This window comes from Podarcis filfolensis (assembly GCF_964270895.1).
Source record: "Podarcis filfolensis genome assembly, chromosome: 6".
NCBI lineage: Eukaryota > Metazoa > Chordata > Lepidosauria > Squamata > Lacertidae > Podarcis > Podarcis filfolensis.
In genome coordinates, this window is record NC_139609.1 from 93,079,255 (window position 1) to 93,100,772 (window position 21,518).

The 21,518-nt window shown below is 46.5% G+C and overlaps 1 protein-coding gene across 3 annotated transcripts in view; it reads left to right on the top strand.

The window, feature by feature from the left end:
* The window catches only part of RGS19 (regulator of G protein signaling 19), a 55,686-nt gene extending 41,200 nt beyond the window's left edge, over positions 1-14,486 (top strand). For all 3 annotated transcript variants that reach the window (XM_083619214.1, XM_083619213.1, XM_083619215.1), the window contains exons 4-6: positions 5,983-6,057; positions 10,499-10,733; positions 11,634-14,486. In XM_083619214.1, coding sequence (XP_083475340.1) covers positions 5,983-6,057; positions 10,499-10,733; positions 11,634-11,822 — 499 coding nt within the window. In that variant the 3' untranslated portion in view covers positions 11,823-14,486. The remainder of the gene's footprint in view (positions 1-5,982; positions 6,058-10,498; positions 10,734-11,633) is intronic.
* Positions 14,487-21,518: the final 7,032 nt, after the last annotated feature.

A 21,518-nucleotide genomic window follows, 5' to 3' on the forward strand; every position in this document is an offset into this window, starting at 1 on the left:
GGGCAGGGTCAGCTAATTTTGGTTTGAAACTATGGAAGAGGAAGCCGATAGGTTATTATGCCATTACGCCTTTTTTCGTTAAGGGAAAAGGTGAGTAAGATCGATAACAGTTTATGAAATAATTCATGGCACAGAGAAGGTGGATAGAGAAGTCCTTTTCTCCCTCATAACACTATTCATTTATTTGACTTATTAGTCACTTGCCACCCAACAGATCTTACACTGAAGAACTTACACATTAATACATTCTAAAACACAACAGGGGAAAAAATAAACATTTAACATCCCATACAGCATATTTTTAAAAGCTTCTTCAAAGACGGCTTTTAACTGAACCCATCGTATTTTGTCAAGTCATGCAGTGACTTTCTGTTCCAGCAGTGACGCCCCACTGCTTTTAACAACCCAAACACGCAGCAAAAAAGCAAATAATATTTTTTTGCACCCTTCAGAATGCATTCTTATATTATTGGAAATTATATTTTTCAAATGTCTTTCCTAGCAAACCTGCTTGGATACTTAGAACCGTGTCAATGCAGTCTAATGCAGAGTACTCTCGAAAAGCAAAATACGAAAGGTTAACTCCTCTAGAATGCTAGAACTCGGGGAGATCCAGTGAAGGTGCACGTTGAAAGGTTCAGGAGAGAGGAAAGAAAGTTCTTCATCACAGTTACACTGTGGAACTCCCTGCCACTGCAGAAGGTGGTGATGGCCACCAAGCTGGATGGCTTTAGAAGAAGATTAGACAAATTCGTAGAGGGGAGGGATATTGATCACTGTGGTGGTGGCTCTGTTCTGCCTCCATGGTCTGACGCAGGAATGCTTTTGATAAGCAGCTGCTAGAAACCACAGGAGGGGTTCAAATCTCGAGTTCAAATCCTACTTAGGGGTTCCTCACAGGCATCTGACTGGCCACTGTGAGAACAGGTTGCTGGTCTAAATGGGCCACTGGTCTCTTCTTACAGGCAAGTTTTGGAGGTTCCCTCTCCTGCTGCTGCCTGATGTTCAGCTGCCGCGTTTCGGAGGAGCCGTGTGCTTAAGCTTTGTTTATAGCTGGTGGCTAATTGGAGGAGTATTTAACAAAGCAAGTGTAAACACCATCTTGAGCAGATGGTCTGGTATTTGTGCCTCGCAGAGTGCGGAGGCCCTCGGAAGCTTCGGATGTTCAGTTTTGTTTGGGTTCGGATACGTGTTTGTGTTTCGGATTTAGGATATACTGCACGGCTGAATTTTCCCACAATCTGTTCTAGGAAATGCTGCTATTTCCCTAGTCTGCCACTGAGCCCTGTCTCCCGTTTGCGTTGCGCTTGTCGTTCTTGGATTCACATGCGATACAAGGGCCTCATTCCCTTCCGTGCAGTCTTCTGGGGGCCGCACGCCAATAATGGGCAGGGCCAGAAGCAAAAGGGGGGGTGAGCAAAGCGACAAATGTGAAATTTACCTTTCTGTAGCTGGCTACTTCCTACAGACATTTGCACACTTCTGTCCCCTGTTCCAGGTGAGCAAGAGGTGTTCTCAGAGTTCAGGGGCACATTCCAGCCAGGTGAAAACACTCGAGGAAGGGTGCAAAGCAGGGCTGGTGAAGTGTGTGGCCTGGGGAGAGGAGTGTGGCTTGCAGAAAAGCCCAAGGGCCCAGTAGAAAAGCCTGGAGCATGGGCGTAGCCGGGGGGCTACTGCCCTCTGTAGATCAAGTAAATTAATAAAAATACCAATCAAGTCACAGATGGCTCAGTTCTGTCCCCCCCCCAAGGTCCTGCACCCCCTCAGCAAAAATCCTGGCTATACCCATGGCCTGGAGGACTGTATTTGGCCCCCATGCAGTGTAATGCAGCAGGAGGGCGGGATATAAATAAAAAAAAAATATTTTTATTTTTATTTTTTTTATTATTATTATTATTATTATTATTATTATTATTATTATTATTATTATTATTCTAGGCTGCATTAACAGAAGTTTAGTGTCCAGATCAAGGGAAGTAATTGTTGTTGTTGTTGTTGTTGTTGTTGTTGTTGTTGTTTAGTCGTTTAGTCATGTCCGACTCTTTGTGACCCCATGGACCAGAGCACTCCAGGCACTCCTGTCTTCCACTGCCTCCTGCAGTTTGGTCAAACTCATGCTGGTAGCTTTGAGAACACTGTCCAACTATCTCGTCCTCTGTTGTCCCCTTCTCCTTGTGCCCTCAATCTTTCCCAACATCAGGGTCTTTTCCAACGAGTCTTCTCTTCGAGAACACTGTCCAACCACCTCGTCCTCTGTCTTCCGCTTCTCCTTGTGCCCTCCATCTTTCCCAACATCAGGGTCTTTTGAGGACGAAATGGCTGGACTCAGAGCTATCAGCATGAGTTTGACCAAACTGTGGGAGGCCGTGGAAGACAGGAGGGCCTGGCGTGCTCTGGTCCATGGGGTCACGAAGAGTCGGACACAACTAAACAACAACAACAACACAGAGAAGACCCTGTCTCCAGCCACCACTGACCACACTCCCATTTTGAGTGGGATGCAGAGAAAGACCTGTTCACCACATCTTAGGCTAGGAACAGAGAACACTTCCTTACACAGAGTTAGACGGTTGGTCCACATAACTCAGAGTTTCCTGCACAGATTGGCAGCCACTCTCCACGGTTTCAGACTGGGAACATTCCAAGCCCTAACTGGAAATACTGGAAATGGAACTTGGGACCTTCTCAGCCATTGCTGCAACAAAGCCCTTCGCCTCCAGGCTAAATTATTATTATTTTGATTGATAGATTGAGTTTATATACTGCCCTATACCCGGAGGTCTCAGGGCAGTTCACATAAAAAATAACAACATACAGTATATAATCAGAATAAAAACAACTCAATAGCACGCACACACCCCAGAAAAGAACCACATTTTAAAAGGGTATAGGATGTAAAACAGATCAACCAAAGGCCTGGTTAAAAAGGAACTTTTTTTGCCTGGTGCCTAAAGGTGTATAATGAAGGTGCCCGGCAAATTTCCCTGGGGAGAGCATTCCACAGACGGGGAGCCACTGCAGAGAAGGCCCTGTTCACGTGTTGCCACTTTCCTGACCTATTGAGGAGGGGGCACACGAAGGAGGGCCTCAGAAGATGATCTCAGGGTCCGGGTAGGTTGATATAGAAAGAGGCAGTCCTTGAGGTATTGCGGTCGTGAGCCGTTTAAGGTTTATAGGTCAAAACCACCACTTTGAATTGGGCCTGGAAACTAATTGGTAGCCACTGCAGTCGGACGAGGATCTGCCACTCTGTCTGCCTTTCCCCCAAGTCCCAGCAAGATAAGCCTGCGGTCACATTTGGACTCAGGGTGGCTTCCTTTGACAGTGGCACATCTTTGTGTTAATTCTTTTCCTGTATAGTTGATGCTCTCAGACCCCGGGCAGAAGGGGGGGCGGGTGAGAAAAAGATGAAATTTGCACACCGGAACTGCTGTTCCTGTGGGGCTTCGAGTGAAAGTTCTTTTTCTTTAAAAAAAGGAAGTTGAAGCAACTCGGGCCTACAGTCGCTTGCCTCGGGCACAGAGGAGGCTGCCAACATTGATCTTTTATGTTTGAATCAAGGGTGCAAACTTTAATAGGCGAAATGTCTAGAGTGTGGTTTTTTTATATAAAAGTAGACTGTCTAGAAAGATGCTCAGATTAATCAGGCAGCAGATGTTTTTGTGTGTGATGAGGAGAATGTAAGCTGAGCTGCTAATGTGCAGTAAAGGTAAAGGGACCCCTGACCATTAGGTCCAGTCATGGCCGACTCTGGGGTTGCGGCGCTCATCTCGCTTTACTGGCCGAGGGAGCAGGCGTACAGCTTCCGGGTCATGTGGCCAGAATGACTAAGCCGCTTCTGGCGAACCAGAGCAGCGCACGGAAACGCCGTTTACCTTCCCGCCGGAGCGGTACCTATTTATCTACTTGCACTTTGACGTGCTTTTGAACTGCTAGGTTGGCAGGAGCAGGAACCGAGCAACGGGAGCTCACCTGATCGCGGGGATTCGAACCGCCGACCTTCTGATTGGCAAGTCCTAGGCTCTGTGGTTTAACCCACAGCGCCACCCGCATTCCAACTCAATGTGCATTAACACCCGGCCATTATGCACATTCGCTGAGCCTCATGGAGAAGGTGCACAGAATCTGTCCATGAAGAGTATATTATGTGGATTTCCTGGTCATTATGCACAATCCCCAAACAGGCCTTGGGGAATGTGCATAATAGCAGCTGTGTCGTGTACATTGTCTGGGCAATATGCACATACTCCAGTCACTATGCATTAACTCCAAAGAACATACTTTCCCCCCTCTATTTCTTGTTCAACCTGTGCTCCCTAGGCTGCTTCTAGCCCACTGCCTAGTCTCACATGCCCCACAGCATACCCCCCCCCCCCGATCAGCCAAGCAGCAGGGGTTGGTCCAGTCAATTGTTCATTAACTTCGTACCCCATGCTTCTTCCAAAAGAGTCCCTTTTTCTGCAGTGCAGCCCCACTCTCAGCTGTTCCCTGGTCAGCACAGAGAGAATTGTACTGAGACTTTTAACACTGGAGTTGATGCAGAAGAGAGCAGGGCTCATTTTGTAGGTAGAAGAGGGAATTTTGGCAATTGAAAGTTTTCCTGCCCCTGCTTTTGAAAATCCTGCCTTGTACATAGCTGCCCAGGCAGGGGAACAGCTGAGATTAGGACTGGACAGCAGGAAAAGGGGCTCTTTTGGAATAAGCTTGGGATATGACAAACCTAGACAGCATCTTAAAAAGCAGAGACATCACCTTGCCAACAAAGGTCCGTATAGTCCGTATTGGGAAAGATGGAGGGCACAAGGAGAGTCGGACATGACTAAACGACTAAACAACAATAAGTATAATGAAAAATAGGAATCTGGACTGTTGGTCCACCCAGCTCAGTATTGTCCACACTGACTGGCAGCTGCACTCCAAGATTTCAGACACTTGTCTCATCCAGCGACTTCTAACAGTTACGGTTCATGCTTGTCTTCCTTTGGCTGTGGGCATCACCTCCAAGCCAACATAGTGGTAAAAAGTTTCACTCCCTGAAGCAGCCTTCGAACTTCTTATATTTGCTAGTGAAACCATTGCCTGCTTTAACTGTGAGAGAACACTGACCTCTACTGGCCAGCTTTGGTAAAGACAGCTGCACATTTCCTTCCCTAAGTTTCCTATATATAAGCTCTTGAGTCTCAGTCTGCCTCTGATGTGGAGTTTATCCATTCTTTTCTCTCTCTCTCTCTGCTCCGTTTTCAAAACACAGCTGCATCTGTGCAGAAGGGTGCAAGGTGCTTAATCAATCTCTCCCTCGTCATTTTTCAGCTCAAAACGGACCTCCCCTGGGTGCTTTTACACTTGTTGGGGGGGGGAGTGGAAAGGAGTTAAGCAGCTTTTCCCAGTTGGGTTTGGGTTTTGGGGAGGAGGCAATGCATAGAATCAACTCTGATTAACATGTAGTTTGAACTTTACTCATAAGGTAGGGTGTGCCTTGTTACACTGCCATTTCTACGGGGATATACACTCAGTATTTATCACCCCTGCTATGCAAAAATCTCCAAATGAATCCAAACTTCAATGTCTAAAATCCCTGGTAGAAAACAAGGATCCTGAGATCACGTTAAGGGCAGCCAAATTCTGTGCAATTGGCATAAAACTTGGGGAACAAGCTGTGCTATCATAACGGTTACAGTTTTAAATGATAATTTTAGGTTATATGTTAGGGACTAAGTTTTAATTTATATATATTTTTAACTGTTGCTATATCTGTATTGTCCCTGTTATACCTAATTGCAAATTCAAATGTATCCCTATTGTGTTTTATGACTTCTTTGATATTGTACGTGGGCTGGAACTGGTCTGTGACCGAAATAATAAAATTCATTCATAAGGACGGCTGGTGGGAAGCATGTGCATATGTTTGAAGCTTCTCCATAACTTCATTCTTGATGCTGTACACACCCTGCCCTATTTGCAATCTTTTCATTTTGATACTAGGAATGAAGATCGTGAGCGGGCGTGGAGGGCATCGCGAGACACCAAACTGGAGCCCATTCCAAACTGTGAAGCCTGGTGAGTTCACTCTTTGCCGTGGTGGCAGCTCTTGTGCACTCAGAATTTTCACCTTCAACCTGTCCATAGTGAGCCATGCTGAGGAATTGCCAGGACAACGGGCAGGGCCTTTTTGGTGGTGGCACCCTCCCCAAAACAATTTACTCCCCAGATGAGCAAGTTCAACAGGTCTGTCTTTCGGCTTGTTTGTTTTTCTGGAGATACGAAAGAACCACCGTTCCCTGGCAAATATTTGGGGAGTTAACTTTAGTTTTCTGAGATTCCACCAATGTCCTGTTGTTCTTTTCTGGTTTTTATAGGGTTTTTAATGGCTGTGGCACTGTTCACTGGTTTTTACGGATGCATTTTAGTGGCTTTTTCTTAGCGACTGGTTTTTATCCGTTGATAGGTTTCCTCCGGGCTCCTTTGGAGCTGTGGGGAGCGGAGGTAAATCTCTACACAAAAAGTGCATGACCCAGCTAAAGTGATGAAGTGCCTTCCAAGTTTGATCACTTTCAGTGGGAGAGTTAAGTACACTGACATCATAGAACCGTAGAGTTGGAAGGGACCATGAGGGTCATCTAGTCCAACCCCCTTTGATGCAGGAATCTCCCTGCCCAACATGGGGCTTGGAACTCACGACCCTGAGTTTAAGAGTCTCATGCTCTTAACGACTGACCTATCATGCATGGGCTGAAAGTGGGTTTTTGTTTCATTTTTATTAGTTTTAAAAATAGATTACAAACATAAAGTCCAAAACAAAGCAGAACAAGACAGAGCAAAACAAAAAAGAAAGATAAAAAAAGAAAAGAAAAAGAAAAATCACACCTACAAAGAAAACCATAGGTAAAGGTGAAGGGACCCCTGACCATTAGGTCCAGTCGTGGACGACTCTGGGGTTGCAGCGCTCATCTCGCTTTATTGGCCGAGGGAGCCGGCGTACAGCTTCCGGGCCATGTGGCCAGCATGACTAAGCCGCTTCTGGCGAACCAGAGCAGCGCACAGACATGCCGTTTACCTTCCCGCCGGAGAGATACCTATTTATCTACTTGCACTTTGACGTGCTTTCGAACTACTAGGTTGGCAGGAGCAGGGACCGAGCAACGGGAGCTCACCCTGTCACGGGAATTTGAACCGCCGACCTTTTGATTGGCAAGTCCCAGGCTCTGTGGTTTAACCCACAGCGCCACCCGTGTCCCTCTAAGAAAACCATATCATCATACTAATCGTCACATACGTATACACATATTGACTTCCTTCCTTTGTTCTGAGACCTCATAGTTTTTAATCTTTCTGTATTGTTGTGTCTAGTGTAGATTACCTCTATCTTTATACCTCTTGCACCATTTTTCAATTTCTTTAACCCTGCAAAGTTTCATTCATTACATACCAATATGCTTACTCCAGAACAATGTTTTTTCATATATTCTTTAACACAATCCCATTCTTTTACTAATTTTTGGGCCGATTGTCCCCTTAAGAATACTGTGAATCTTGCCAAATATATATATAGATTCACAAAATCTGATTTGCCATTCTTTTATTGATGGGATTTCCCCCCGAAAGTGGGTTTTTAAAGTGCTTGACTTGGCCCTCTGGAAGCAAAGGAACATAGGAAGGTGCCTGACTCAGACCACCAATTTATCCATCTAGCTTAATATTGTCTACACATATTGGAAGCAACTATCCCTGCCTGGAGACCCCTGCATTCAAAGCTGATCCTGTACTGCTGAGCTACAGCCTTTCCCCAAATAAATTGGTATTAGCTTAGAACACAGGCTTCCCCAGTGTGGTGTTGGCTCCCCAGTGGTGACAGCTGGGACTGGTGTGAGCTGTACTTGCAAACATCTGGGGGGTTCTATGTTAGGGAAGACAAACTTCTTTTTTATTACAGATTTTATTGAATCTTTTTAGGACAATTGCCAAACATCAAGCTAAAGCACAACTGCATGTATAGATGTTAAGTCTTGTATGCAGACTTACTTTTTAATAATAATCAAGAGTTCTACATTCTATGTTTTGTTTTGTTTTTAAAAAGCATGTTTCTAGTCCTTAATAAGCTCAAAGGTGGGTGCGTGATGAAATCTCAGAAACCAAAAAGCAACGTTCGGAGTCGGAGGGTGGGATAGGGCCAGAGTTCAGCTGGCCAGAGAGGGTGAGATTTCTAGATCCTTTGTTCTTTCCATTTTAATTTTCAAGACTTTGTCTTGCAGTTAAAATAGCAATCCAGTAAGAAGTATGAAATTCATAAAGAGAGAGAGCAAAGAAGCACATGAGACATGGGTGGTGTGTGTGTGTGGAATATCTCTGCCCCTTTTGCACATTAAAAAGCCATAAATGGATCTTCAGAAAGTCAGTGACCATGTGTGAGCTTGCCATAAATCAGGGTCCAGTGCAGTCCTGCAAGTTCGTTTTTCAGAAGTGTAGTTAAAGCGTAGGAAGCTACCTTAACACTGAGTTAGACCCCTGGTCCATTTTGCCAAGGGTTTCCCAAACTTGGGTCTCCAGCTGTTGTTGGACTACAACTCCCATCATCCCTAGCTAGCAGGGCCAGTTGTCAGGGATGATGGGAGTTGTAGTCTAAAAACAGCTGGAGACCCATGTTTGGGAAACCCTGATATTATTATTATTATTATTATTATTATTATTATTATTATTATTATTATTATATACTAATTTATTATTTATAACCCGCCCATCTGGCTGAGTTTCCCCAGTCACTCTGGGCGGCTCCCAATTGAGTGTTAAAAACAATACGGCATTAAATATTAAAAACTTCCCTAAAGAGGGCTGCCTTAAGATGTCTTTTAAAGATAGGATATCTGCTTATTTCCTTCACATCTGAAGGGAGGGTGTTCCACAGGGTGGGTGCCACTACCGAGAAGGCCCTCTGTCTGGTTCCCCATAACCTCACTTCTCGCAATGAGGGAACCGCCAGAAGGCCCTCTGCGCTGGATCTCAGTGTCCGGGCTGAACGATGGGGGTGGAGATGCTCCTTCAGGTATACAGGACCGAGGCCGTTTAGGTCTTTAAAGGTCAGCACCAACACTTCGAATTGTGCTCAGAAATGTACTGGGAGGCAATTCAGATCTTTCAGGACCGGTGTAATGTGGTCCCTGCGGCCGCCCCCAGTCACCAGTCTAGCTGCTGCATTCTGGATTAGTTGCAGTTTCCGGGTCACCTTCAAAGGTAGCCCTTTGAAGCGCATTGGAGCGCATTGCAGTAGTCCAAGTGGGAGATAACTAGAGTATGCACCACTCTGGCGAGACAGTCTGCGGGCAGGGAGGGTCTCAGGCTTCGTGCCAGATGGAGCTGGTAGACAACCGCCCTGGACACGGAATTGACCTGCGCCTCCATGGACAGCTGTGAGTCCAAAATGACTCCCAGTCTGCGCACCTGGTCCTTCAGGGGCGCAAAGTTACTCCATTTAGGACCAGGGAAGTGGCAGGAGAGACTGTGTGAGCCTATTTACAAGCAGTTTATTCAGCGTGCATCAGGACAAAAGGAAACATTTCTGATCTCCTTCATGTCCAAAGCAAGACAGCTAAAGCATAAGCTATACACAAACGGAAGTTCCCAGCAAGCTGTGCTGGAGTGTAAACAGACATGTGACACACAACAATCATGCCTGTTCCTTAAGGTGGAACAGAATAACCCAACAGTTCTCTCCCCAACCCATTATATCCCCTCAACAACCCTGTGAGGTAGGCTAGGCTGCGAGTGAGTGAGTGAGTGAGTGACTGGCCCAGGAACACCCAGCAAGCTTCATGGCCAAGTGGGGAACTGAACCCTGGCCTCCCAGTCCCTAGTCAAGCGCTTTAACCACTGCTCCACACTGCCTGTCAGCAGTCTCAGAAAGGGTAAAGGGGACCCCTGACCATTAGGTCCAGTCGTGGCCAACTCTGGGGTTGCAGCGCTCATCTCGCTTTCTTGGCCAAGGGAGCCGGCGTACAGCTTCCGGGTCATGTGGCCAGCATGACTAAGCCGCTTCTGGCGAACCAGAGCAGTGCACGGAAACGCCGTTTACCTTCCCGCCGGAGCAGTACCTATTTATCTACTTCCACTTTGATGTGCTTTCGAACTGCTAGGTTGGCAGGAGCAGGGACCGAACAACGGGGAGCTCACCCCGTCGCGGGGATTCGAACCGCCGACCTTGTGATCAGCAAGCCCTAGGCTCTGTGGTTTAACCCACAGCACCACCCGCAGTCTCAGTACCTGGCTCCATATTGTAGGCCAGGGTTCCAGGCAGGGGGCCTTTCCTGCCTACCTGGAGATGATAGGGATTCAGCCTGGGGCCTGCTGCATGCAAAACAGAATCTCTCCCCCTGAGCAAGCACACTGGGGGAGACTCTTGAGAGCAGGCTGAAGGGACTGAAATAACTCCTTTTCTCCCCCATCTTGTTCCCTGCGGCTCCTCCTGCGCTGCCTTTGCCTCTGCCTGGTGGGAGGGCTGTCCCTTCAGCGCCAAGCCGACGACTGAGGAAGTCAAGGGATGGTCCCAGTCTTTTGACAAGTTGATGAAGAACCCAGCCGGCAGGAACGTGTTCCGGGAATTCTTACGGACTGAGTACAGCGAGGAGAACATGCTCTTCTGGCTGGCTTGCGAGGAACTCAAAAGCGAGTGCAACAAGCACGCCATCGACGAGAAGGCTCGGATGATCTACGAAGATTACATCTCCATCCTTTCGCCCAAGGAGGTACCTGTCCCTTTGCAGCTAGAATTATCGACTTGGAAGGGGTCCCGTCCCAAGGGTCAGCTAGTCCCACCCCCTACAGTGCAGGAATCTCAACTAGATCATAGCTACCCAACCTATGCTTAAAAACTGTTATTTGATAATGTACTTTATTATCTCAGCTCCTTCCGTCCCTCCCCCTGGCTGATGTTTCCATTTCCCCTGTAGTCCCCAGTAGGGCTGGGCGATGTATCGATACGTCATCCAAAATCGGTTTGAAGTCCACATCATGATAACGGTTTCGTAATATTTGACATGGCAATATTTTGCGAATCATATGTGTGTGCTGTGTAAAAAAACGCTATGTGGGGAGAAACGGCCATCCCTTTTCTTGTGATTCCTGCCACCCCTGTTGCTCTGCAATACAAAATAACAGTCATAACAATTGGTTAAAGATAAGTAAAAATGTGTTGCTTACAGACCCCTAAGTAGAAGCGGTTTCCAGGACATTACCCCATTTGCTTCTACGTAGTTGACATCCTTATTGCAGACAAAATCAGTACAGTCATACCTCGGGTTAAAGTCGCTTCAGGTTGAGCGTTTTCAGGTTGCGCTCCGCGACAACCCGGAAGTAACGGAATGGGTTACTTCCGGGTTTCACCGCTCGCGTATGCGCAGATGCTCAAAATGACATCACACGCATGTGCAGAAGCGGTGAATCGCGACCCGCAGGTGCGGGTTGCATTCTACTCAGGATACAAATGGGGCTCCAGAATGGATCCCGTTCACATCCAGAAGTACCACTGTATATCGCAATGTTTAGCTGGTGAAAACTAGACATCACTCAGCCCTTCTCCCCAGCAGATTCGCTTCCCGTCTTTCCCCTAAAAGGTGTGTTGCTTCTCTCGCCCACCTGTCCCTCAGGTCAGCCTGGACTCCCGCGTCCGCGAAGGCATCAACCGCAAGATGCAGGAGCCATCCTCGCACACCTTCGACGATGCACAGCTACAGATCTACACGCTCATGCATAGAGACTCCTATCCCCGTTTTCTGAACTCGGCCGTATACAAAGCACTGCTCCAGAGCGTCTCTCGGTCATCCTCTGAGTCCTAAGCCCCTTCCACCACCACCATCACTGGGGAGGATGGGGAGAGAAGCAAAATACGAAGTGACGGTTCTCCTTTCATACGGCAGGTGTTAACTTTGGGGTTTTTTAATATATATATATATATATATGGACCTCCCACTTGATCTTACAGAACCAAGGGACCTGAAATGGCATTCTGGGCCAAATCCTGTAAAACCGTCTCAGTTCTGAACAACAAGCTGCTGGTCCAACTTACTAGGAAGTTCACTCCGTGCAAACCTGCCCCGTCTTCTTCTGCCAGAAAGGTGACACCTGCCATCACATGAACCTCAAAACTCAGGCCTCTGCTTTTACTACTGAATCCGTGTTGGCAAGCTAGCTGACCACGCAGAAGAACTAAAAGTACGGAAGGAATCGGCCAACTGGTGCAGGGAGGGGTGGGGGTTGGGAGGGGGCAAGAGAATCCTGGGAAACATGGTGAAAGAAAAGAAAAAGGCCAAAATCCACATCTTCTGAATATTGTTCTTCCTGTCTTTTTTCTGTTTTGTTCGGTTTTCCCTGTTTAAAAAAAAAAAGAGCTGTTTCCGTGGCAGATCTCAAATGGTTCTGGTGGAAGCTTCAGTCAGACTGATATGGGTGTAGCACAAGAATATTCTGAATTGTACAGGTGTAGGTGGTGGTTTTTAGCCAGAGCAGAGTCCCGTGCAACTCAAAGGCTTTCTCTACTCCCCCAAGTTGCATTTATTCCAGCTGGGGCCAGACCTCGGGAAGGCTTCTGTCATCTCTGATGTGGGAAAACTGAGGAGGGCTTGACCTCAGAGCTCTTGGAGGGGGGATAGGTAGGGTTGTTGAGGAGTTCCACTGAAAGCAGACCTCCCTGGTGCAAATCATGATTTTGCCCTTCCCAGAAGCAACCCGGAAGTAAACCCCCAAATTTCCTGAGATCCCAGAAGTGTACAGGAGGGTTCCATGTGTTAGCAGCACAGGGGAATTCATAGTACGATTACGTGTTCGTCCTACAAAGATTCAGGAGGCCTTCGGGGGTGCAGATGTTTGTTGGAGCCCATCATATTCTGAGAGGTGTGAGGCTCTGGAACTGAGACCTGGTTTTCGAAAGGTGAAGGAAATGATTGGCAGGTGGAAAATGGGGGTTCCACCTTGGATGGAGCAGACTTGGTTGGAGAAGGAAACCTTTCTGCCGGGCCACAGCACTCTGTGGCATAGCAGTCATGCCAAGATGAGGCCTTGAGCCTCTGAAGGCTGTTGCTTTCATGTGAGCTTCCTAGAAGCATCTGATTAAGCATGGAGGAAGCAGAAAGCTAGAACAGATGAACCATTGGTTTCATCCAGCTGGTCTCTCCTCACTGTACATGCTAGAACAGAATGGAGTAGCTCAGTCGTGCCTGTTGGAGGAAGACAGAGCATCTCCTCTCTCCAGCAATTCAACAGCAGAAGTAGGCTGAGTGAGTGAGATAGGACTATGGGATATGGGATGGGGTGGCCCGTCTCAGAGGCTGGGTTGCTTAGCAACAACCTATAAGGAAGCCTAAGGGTCAAGGGTGTCACACACACCTCTCAGATAGGGCTGTGGTTCCTTTTAATCAGAATTGCAGAGTTTGAAGGGACCCTGAGGACCATCTAGTCCAACCCTTTGCAATGCAAGAACCTCAACTAAAGCAACTAGGGCAGGTGGCCATCCAACCACTGCTTAAAGACTCCCAGAAGGAGTCCATTCCACTGTTGAACAGCTGTTGCCACCAGAAAGTTCTTCCTCCTGTTTAGTCAAAATCTCCTTGTAACTTGAAGCCGTTGGTTCGGGTCCTGTCCTCATAGGAGCAGGAGAAAACCAGCTTTCTCCATCTTCCATGCGGCAGCTCATTAGATATTTGAAGATGGCCATCATATCTCCTCTCGGTCTCCTCTTGAGGAGAGAGGCGTCCCACCAGATTTGGTTTCTCCCATCCTACCGTTGCAGTAACGGGAGAAGCTGTATACACAAAAAGGGAGAGACGCTTCCTTGGTAGAAACTCCTTGCAGGGAGTGAGATGGCTGCCCTTCTTGTTCTGTTCATGCAGTGTTTCCAAAAGTGAAACCCTCACCTGAACTATTCCAGGTCCCAGTGGGCATCTGCCTGGGGCAATGCCACCTTGTGGACTCTTCCTCACACTAGATGTGCAGCTGGTTTTGTGTCTTCTTCCATCAAAGATGGGACATCCTCCTTTTGTTCTTCTCCCCCCCCCCCCATGATCTCAAAAGCTTATATTGTTTGATGCTGGGTGCCAAAATTGGAGCTTGTGTCACGACCACAGCCTGTTTGCCACGGCCTCTTCCGAAAGATGGGCGTGGGTGCCTGTCGAAATCATGTTTTCATCAAGCCACAATATGCAATGATGTTGAGGCCTCTGTGTCGCCGCCACCCCACACCGATGTTGGAGAGCCAGTAAGACTTGAGCTCCTTCTCAACTGTCTTTTATTTGCAGTTCTCTCGTTTCTGCCTGGTAACACCTGCACTTCGTGAAACTGGCCTTGGAGAATCTTAAAAGGAGCAATTGGGTTTCCCTTTTCCCTCTTTCCACACAACACTCAGAGGGCACACGTTCACATCGTGGCAGGCTTCACACACACAACAAACCCTTTTTTGACCTGTGGAACTCTCTTCCACCAGAAGTAATAAAGGCCAGTTGTGTCAATTGAGGATTATTATTTTTTTACAGGTGCGAGAAATGTGAGAATGGCAGCAAGTGACCTCAAGTAATTACAACAGTGTGAATAGGCTGAGTGTCTTTAATTCTGGAAAGGAAATGGCACTTTGCGAGAGAGTACTGTAGCTCTGTTAGGATACATCTTTCCTGATTCAGACTGGACAGATCAGTTCTGACTCTTGCATTGATATAGATGTAGTGACAACAAAATCTTTCTCTTGAGTGCCAGTTCCTACATACTGGTGTGTTCGTGGAATGCAGAGGTTTGCAGAAATGCAAAAAATAATTCTTTTTTTTTAGGAAAAGAAATGAGGGACAACTCCAAAACAGCTCAAGGAGGACTGAGTATGCTCGATTGGACTGGAATGCTGTCTGTTGTAGCATGGGGAACTGAAAACAGTGAATGCAATTGAATATCCAGGAAGGAAGCATGGCTGGGTAGCTGGAACACTAGACAGAAGGATTCCATACTGCAACATTTTATATATATATATATATATATATATATATATATATATATATATATGGCAGATTCCTCTACTCAAACAACCCTGTGATGTAGATCGTTCCTATTCCCATGTCATAAATTGAAAACTCAAAACAACGCGGCAAGTGCCTCATCAGCACCCAACTCTCTTAATGGGCGGCGACAGTCGTGGTGCTTCTGTGAGTCTTGTCCCTTTGGGTTAAGGAATATGGCTAGTGTTTGTGCTGTGCATTGAGTGGGAAAGCCAAGAGGTGAAGTTGTGTCACAGTAACTATAGGGGAAAATAAAATTCCCCTGTGGGTGATGTTGGTTCAATATCTAGAGAATTTACTTTGGCAGGCATCTGCCAGATCCATGCAAAAAGATTTTATGGCCTACCTGCCACACTGATTTTGGAGAACAGGCAACAAATTTGGGGTTATGTTCCATGTTCTGGGGTGGCTGTACGTTATGCTGCTTTGAACATGGAGGTGGTGATTATCTTGAGTGCTCCACCAAGGAACGAAGACACAACCACACACACACTTTGCTTCTTAATGCTGTATTGTGGTTGCCTAAAAGCAGCAGAAATGCATCTGAGTTCCAGCACTTTTCTGACCAAAGGTTTTCCTGCAAACGTGGGTCAGGTCTGTGGATATAAGGGATCTGGTTCATGTATGAGAGAGAAATGTTTGGGGGAATGTTCAAGAGATCGCCCTGCTAATTGTTCTTGCTGGAAAGATGTTGGGATGGGTAGATCAAAAGCTGGAGGAGAAAGGGTTAAGTGGCCTCTCCCCACCCAACCTTCCAATTGGGCCATTTTCGATTTAAAAAGAAGCATAGCACACTAATGTAGTGCTAGACTATCCAGTGCTCAGGAGAGCAGGTTTGCCACAGGAAGTCTCCCTATGTGGTTTCTCCAATATTAATGATGGGTGTTATTCACTGGGGTGAATAGGCACTTTTCATAAAACAATCAGTCAGTGGTATTCAGGCAGGTTGTGGTCTATAGTCTGCATTGTTTTACAACAAGTTCCAACTCCCCTTTCTTCTTGGACTCCCAAAATGTAAAGTTACTACAGTGGTACCTTGGGTTGAGTGCTTAGTTCGTTCTGGAGGTCTGTACTTAACCTGAAACTGTTCTTAACCTGGAGCACCACTTTAGCTAATGAGGCCTGCTGCTGCTGCTGCCACACCGCCAGAGCACGATTTCTGCTCTCAACTTGAAGCAAAGTTCTTAACCTGAAGCACTATTTCTGGGTTAGCGGAGTCTGTAACCTGAAGCATATGTAACCTGAGGTACCACTGTATATGAAACCCAATGAAATCTTCAGTTCTTAGTGAGGGTGGACACTTTCACATTTAGTATGTTGTTTAACAACTTTTCATAAGCCTACCCTGACTTTTAAAGGTAAAGGGACCCCTGACCATTAGGTCCAGTAGTGACCGACTTGGGTTGTGGCGCTCATCTTGCTTTATTGGCCGAGGGAGCCGGCGTACAGCTTCCGGGTCATGTGGCCAGTATGACGAAGCCGCTTCTGGCGAACCAGAGCAGTGCAAGGAAACGCCGTTTACCTTCCCGCCAGAGCAGTACCTATTTATCTACTTGCACTCTGACGTGCGTTCGAACTGCTAGGTTGGCAGGAGCAGGGACCGAGCAACGGAAGCTCACCCCGTCACGGGGATTCGAACTGCTGACCTTCTGATCGACAAGTCCTAGGCTCTGTGGTTTAACCCACAGCGCTACCCGCGTCCCACCCTGACTTTTAGTGGAAAACAAAACCGTAGAATTCTTAATTTGAAGATTCGCCTTATAAGAAATGTTGCTCACCTGAGAGCCATCCTTCCCCCACCCCATAGTATTTGACACCAGAAGTCTGGATTGCCTGACACTGATAAGATGAATCTGATTTATGAGAGCAAGTATCAAAAGACCCTATGCCAAACTCAAAGGAGTGGTAAATGCAATGCAAATGACAATGTGAAAGAACAGACAGAGGAAGTCTTAAGTACTGTTTTAAATGTACCTTCTCAGACACAAGCATTTTGGGAACTTCAGTGTTCACTCAAGTATTGGGTGAATGGGTAAATGAGTCGTGCCTGGGGAATGGACAAAATATTGTCCCCAACCTTTCAGAATCAAATGTGCTTCCTACACAGCTCTGTAGGACTGTGGTGCAAAAGGCAGATGAAAACTTGAGATGCATCACAACATTTGGGGCAAATGGTTTCAAAAAGGAACATGCCTGCATTGCATGATAGCTATTTTCAAGTTAGCTGAGTGGGATAAGTGCATTTTCTCAAGGTGAGAGACAGGCTAAATTTGAAGAGCTTTGGAAGCCTCTGCCTGAGCTGAAACTGCAAGAATTTTGAGGGAAGCTGCAAGGATTTTAATTTTTTTAACCTTAAGCAAAGCTTCCAGATGCACTTTTGCACATCTCTGGGAAAGGACCCATACAAATTATTCCAGCTGTGCTCTGGGCAAAGTTAGGTAATCCATGGAGCTGCATGTAACTGAGCCCTGTCAGTTCTGACTGGGCACTTAACAACAACATCTCCTGGGATATTGATTTGGGTTTAAGAGACATTTATAGACTGCCCTTCATCCCAAAGGATCCCCAGGTGAACATACAAGATGAAACAGTCTACAGTGGTGCCTTGGTTCTCAAACTTAATTCGTTCTGGAAGCCCATTCCAAAACCAAGGTACGCTTTCCCATAGAAAATAACGCAAAACAGATTAATCCGTTCCAGGCTTTTAAAAACAACCCCTAAAACAGCAATTTAACATGAATGTTACTATCTAACGAGACCATTGATCCATAAAATGAAAGCAATAATGTACAGTACTGTAAAACAAATAAGACAGTATTATAGATGATAAAAATTATCTTCCACACAGTCACGAGAACAACAGAAAAAAGCTTCAAAAATGCAAAATAGCAAAAACAAAAGCGCCAAACTTAATCCATTCTGGAAGTCCATTTGACTTCCAAAATGTTTAAAAACCAAGGCACAGCTTCTGATTAGTGCAGGCACCCTGGAAACAATAGCTGACAGCCACATTGCATGTTTGGCTTCCGAAAAACATTTAAAAACCCACACTTCCAGGTTTTTGGCATTTGGGAACCAAGGTGTTTGAAAACCAAGGTACCACTGTACTTAAAACATCACATTAAGCAGGTAAAGTGGTTCAAGCACCGAAATATTCATGCCTGTTCACAGACCTTCAAATGCACATGTGGAAATCTCTCCAAGTTGCCAGTGAGCTGGAGGCAGCCTCTTTTGTGGAGTTTCACCAATGGGAGGGTCTGCTGCAGAGAAAGCCCTATTGTATGACAAAGGCCTGGCCGCAACATCAGGTGTAGCCACCAATGAAAGCAAAGCAACAAGGCCCAGCCTGGCAAGTAATGGAGAGTAGCTCCCAGTGAGTTCTTTGGTCCCGATTCCCAAGTTGTTAAAAGGCAGCACCTTGTAGCAACTGTCAGTGAGATCTGGCAGATAGCTACAACTGAGAGAGCCTTTTCCTCTTAAGAGGAAACTGGGCTTCCAATTTAATAGTTGTTTAGTCATGTCCGACTCTTCATGACCCCATGGACCAGAGCACGCCAGGCACTCCTGTCTTCCACTGCCTCCTGCAGTTTGGTCAAACTCATGCTGGTAGCTTTGAGAACACTATCCAACTTACCGGTAATACCCTCCAACATTTCTCCAATGTGGCACAAAGGGCAGGAGAATATGATGAAAAGGTACATGTAATCTGGGACATGGGGGAAGTTTATCAAATGCATGGTAGACAAAGCAGATTGACGATTCTGTCCAGAGCACTAGAACTCTGGGTATCCCAATGGATTTTACTGGGAGTGGATTTGAGACAGACCAACGTACTGCTCACAAAGCGGTATGGAATTTATGTAGATTTATCACCAGGGTTCATCTAGTCCAACCCCCTGAAATACTGGGATCTTTAATCCAATGTGGGGTTCAAACCCACAACCCTGAGATTAAAAGTCTCGTGCTCTACCAACTCAGCTCTCCTAGCAGTAGACCACTGCCCTGTCTTAGATAGATCTGTTTCGTTTTTTAAAAGAAAATGCATGGAGGACAGCTAAGCTACTTAGCCATGCTGATAAAGTGGAATCTCCACATTTCAGGCAGCGTCAACCCCAACACCAGTTTGTGGGTCATGTTGGTTTGTGAACTTCCTAGAAGCACCTTGGTTGGCAACTCTTGGAAACTGGTTGCTTGGCTATGCGTGGAGCCTTGGTACCGAGTCTCCTGTTCTCTTGTGCAACTTTCAATTGCTGTAATGTATCTGCAAGGGGATTTTCTGTACAGTGTGCCCATGATTCAATGTATAGAGAATCCTGTTTGGGGGGCGGGGAGTAGGACTATGACCCTCAGATTCCCCTATCTCTTTTTACGCTTCAGCTTGCCATGAAGATTGTGGCCCATCAAAATGATCCCTTTATATCTGCATTTTAAAATTGCAGCAGTTTCCCTAAAATTAATGACCAGGAAATGCTATTTTGCAGTGGATCTTATATTGCACTCATTTTGGATTATTATTTTGGGGGGGTAGGGAGTCCCCCCTCCCGAAGAAAATCCTTACTCTATGGATGCCATGGAAACAGCAGCGAGTACCAAGCTGAATGCACAACAGTTGTTTCTCCATATCAAGCAACTCCAGCAGGAATAGAAATACGTTGGGGGAAGGAGAGGAAAATATGTTTATTTTTGCAAAACAGAAAAGGTGGAGCTTGGAAGCGGATTGGCAGGCTGGCTGCAATATTTGCCATATTTAGTCTGTTCTCCAACTGGCAAATGTACAAAACAGCTATGGAATCCCAGCACACAGAAGCTTGACGTGGCAGGCTGCCTTTTCAGATCATGTCAAATCCTTTCTGTGTATCTTACCCATCCCTCTACCAAAAAACCTTCATTTTTTTATTTTTAAAGTCTCTCCCACCCGAACCAATTACGGCAGTGAGTTCCTGGTGTCTTTAAGTGAAGGTGTTTTAGAAGGAAAGGACAACAATGAACATGCTATTTTATTTTATTTTATTTAAACGGCCTTTGTGGTTCCACTGCTTGGAAAGGGAGAATGAATGTTCACATCCATGGATATTCCAAGATCCTCCTGTGCCGGCAGGCTAGAAAGATGCTATGAAACCAATTCAAGGAAGCAAAAGCGCCTGGCTGTTGTAAGTGGCTTTCCCTTTCGCCTGCTGGATGGCTATTTTATTTTTTAAAACGAAAAAAAGGCAACCAATGTGGTTTTGCTCTCACCTCTGCCCTCTTTAGAAGGAAATCCTGCTGGACCTAAATCTGCAAATTATGCATAGTCATTTGGCCCTGATTTCTAAAGAGAGACTTTGATGTTATAATAATAATAATTTATTATTTATACCCTGTGAAACTGGCTGGGTTTTTCCAGCCACTCTGGGCGGCTTCCAACAGAATATTAAAACACAATAGTCTATTAAACATTAAAAGCTTCCCTAAACAGGGCTGCCTTCAGATGTCTTCTAAAAGTCAGATAGTTGTTTATTTCCTTGACATCTGATGGGAGGGCGTTCCACAGGGCGGGCGCCACCACCGTGAAGGCCCTCTGCCTGGTTTCCTGTAACCTCACTTCTCGCAGGGAGGGAACTGCTAGAAGACCCTTGGCACTGGACCTCAGTGTCCGGGCAGAACGATGGGGGTGGAGATGTTCCTTCAGATATACTGGACTGAGGCTATTTAGGGCTTGAAAGGTCAGGACCAACACTTTGAATTGTGCTCAGAAACGTCCTGGGAGCCAGTGTAGGTCTTCCAAGACCGTTGTTATGTGGTTTCGGCGGCTGCTCCCAGTCACCAGTCCAGCTGCCGCATTCTGGATTAGCTGTAGTTTCCGGGTTTTAGAATTGTTAGCTGGGAGCAGTGCATGAAGAGCCTCATCTTTCTGTTAGGAATTTTTATTACAGTGGTACCTCTGGATGCGAACGGGATCCATTCCGGAGCCCCGTTCGCATCCTGAGGCGAACGCAACCCACATCATTTTGAGTGTCTGTGCATGCGCGAGCCGCAAAACCCGGAAGTAACGCATTCCGTTACTTCCGGGTCGCCGCGGAGCGTAACCTGAAAACGCTCAACCTGATGCTTATTTAACCCGAGGTATGACTGTTCCTTCGCAACTGTACATGGAACATACAAAAAAAGCGGGTGGGGAGAGCAGGCATAGATGCAGCGAAGGGCAGGAGATGCAAGCCAATCTGCCTTTGCCAAAAGCTGTGTGGTCTCCCTGCACTTCTCTGCATTTTCTTGCTCACAGTTGCTGCCCTACCCTGCCTGGGAGTGATGATGCAAAGTCCCGATTCAAAAGCCTCTCCTGGGATTGAAGTGGGTGCTAAAAGCCCAAGCCAGCCATGGCCTCCCCCGCTCCTTCCACCCACTTGAAATGCCTTGAGCGCAAAACCTTCCCCTTGCCAGAGACCCACTGGGCCTTTCCCCCAGTGGCCGTTGTGTGCCCAACCTCACGTACGCCAGCAGATTCTTCTTTTCTTAACCCTTCTG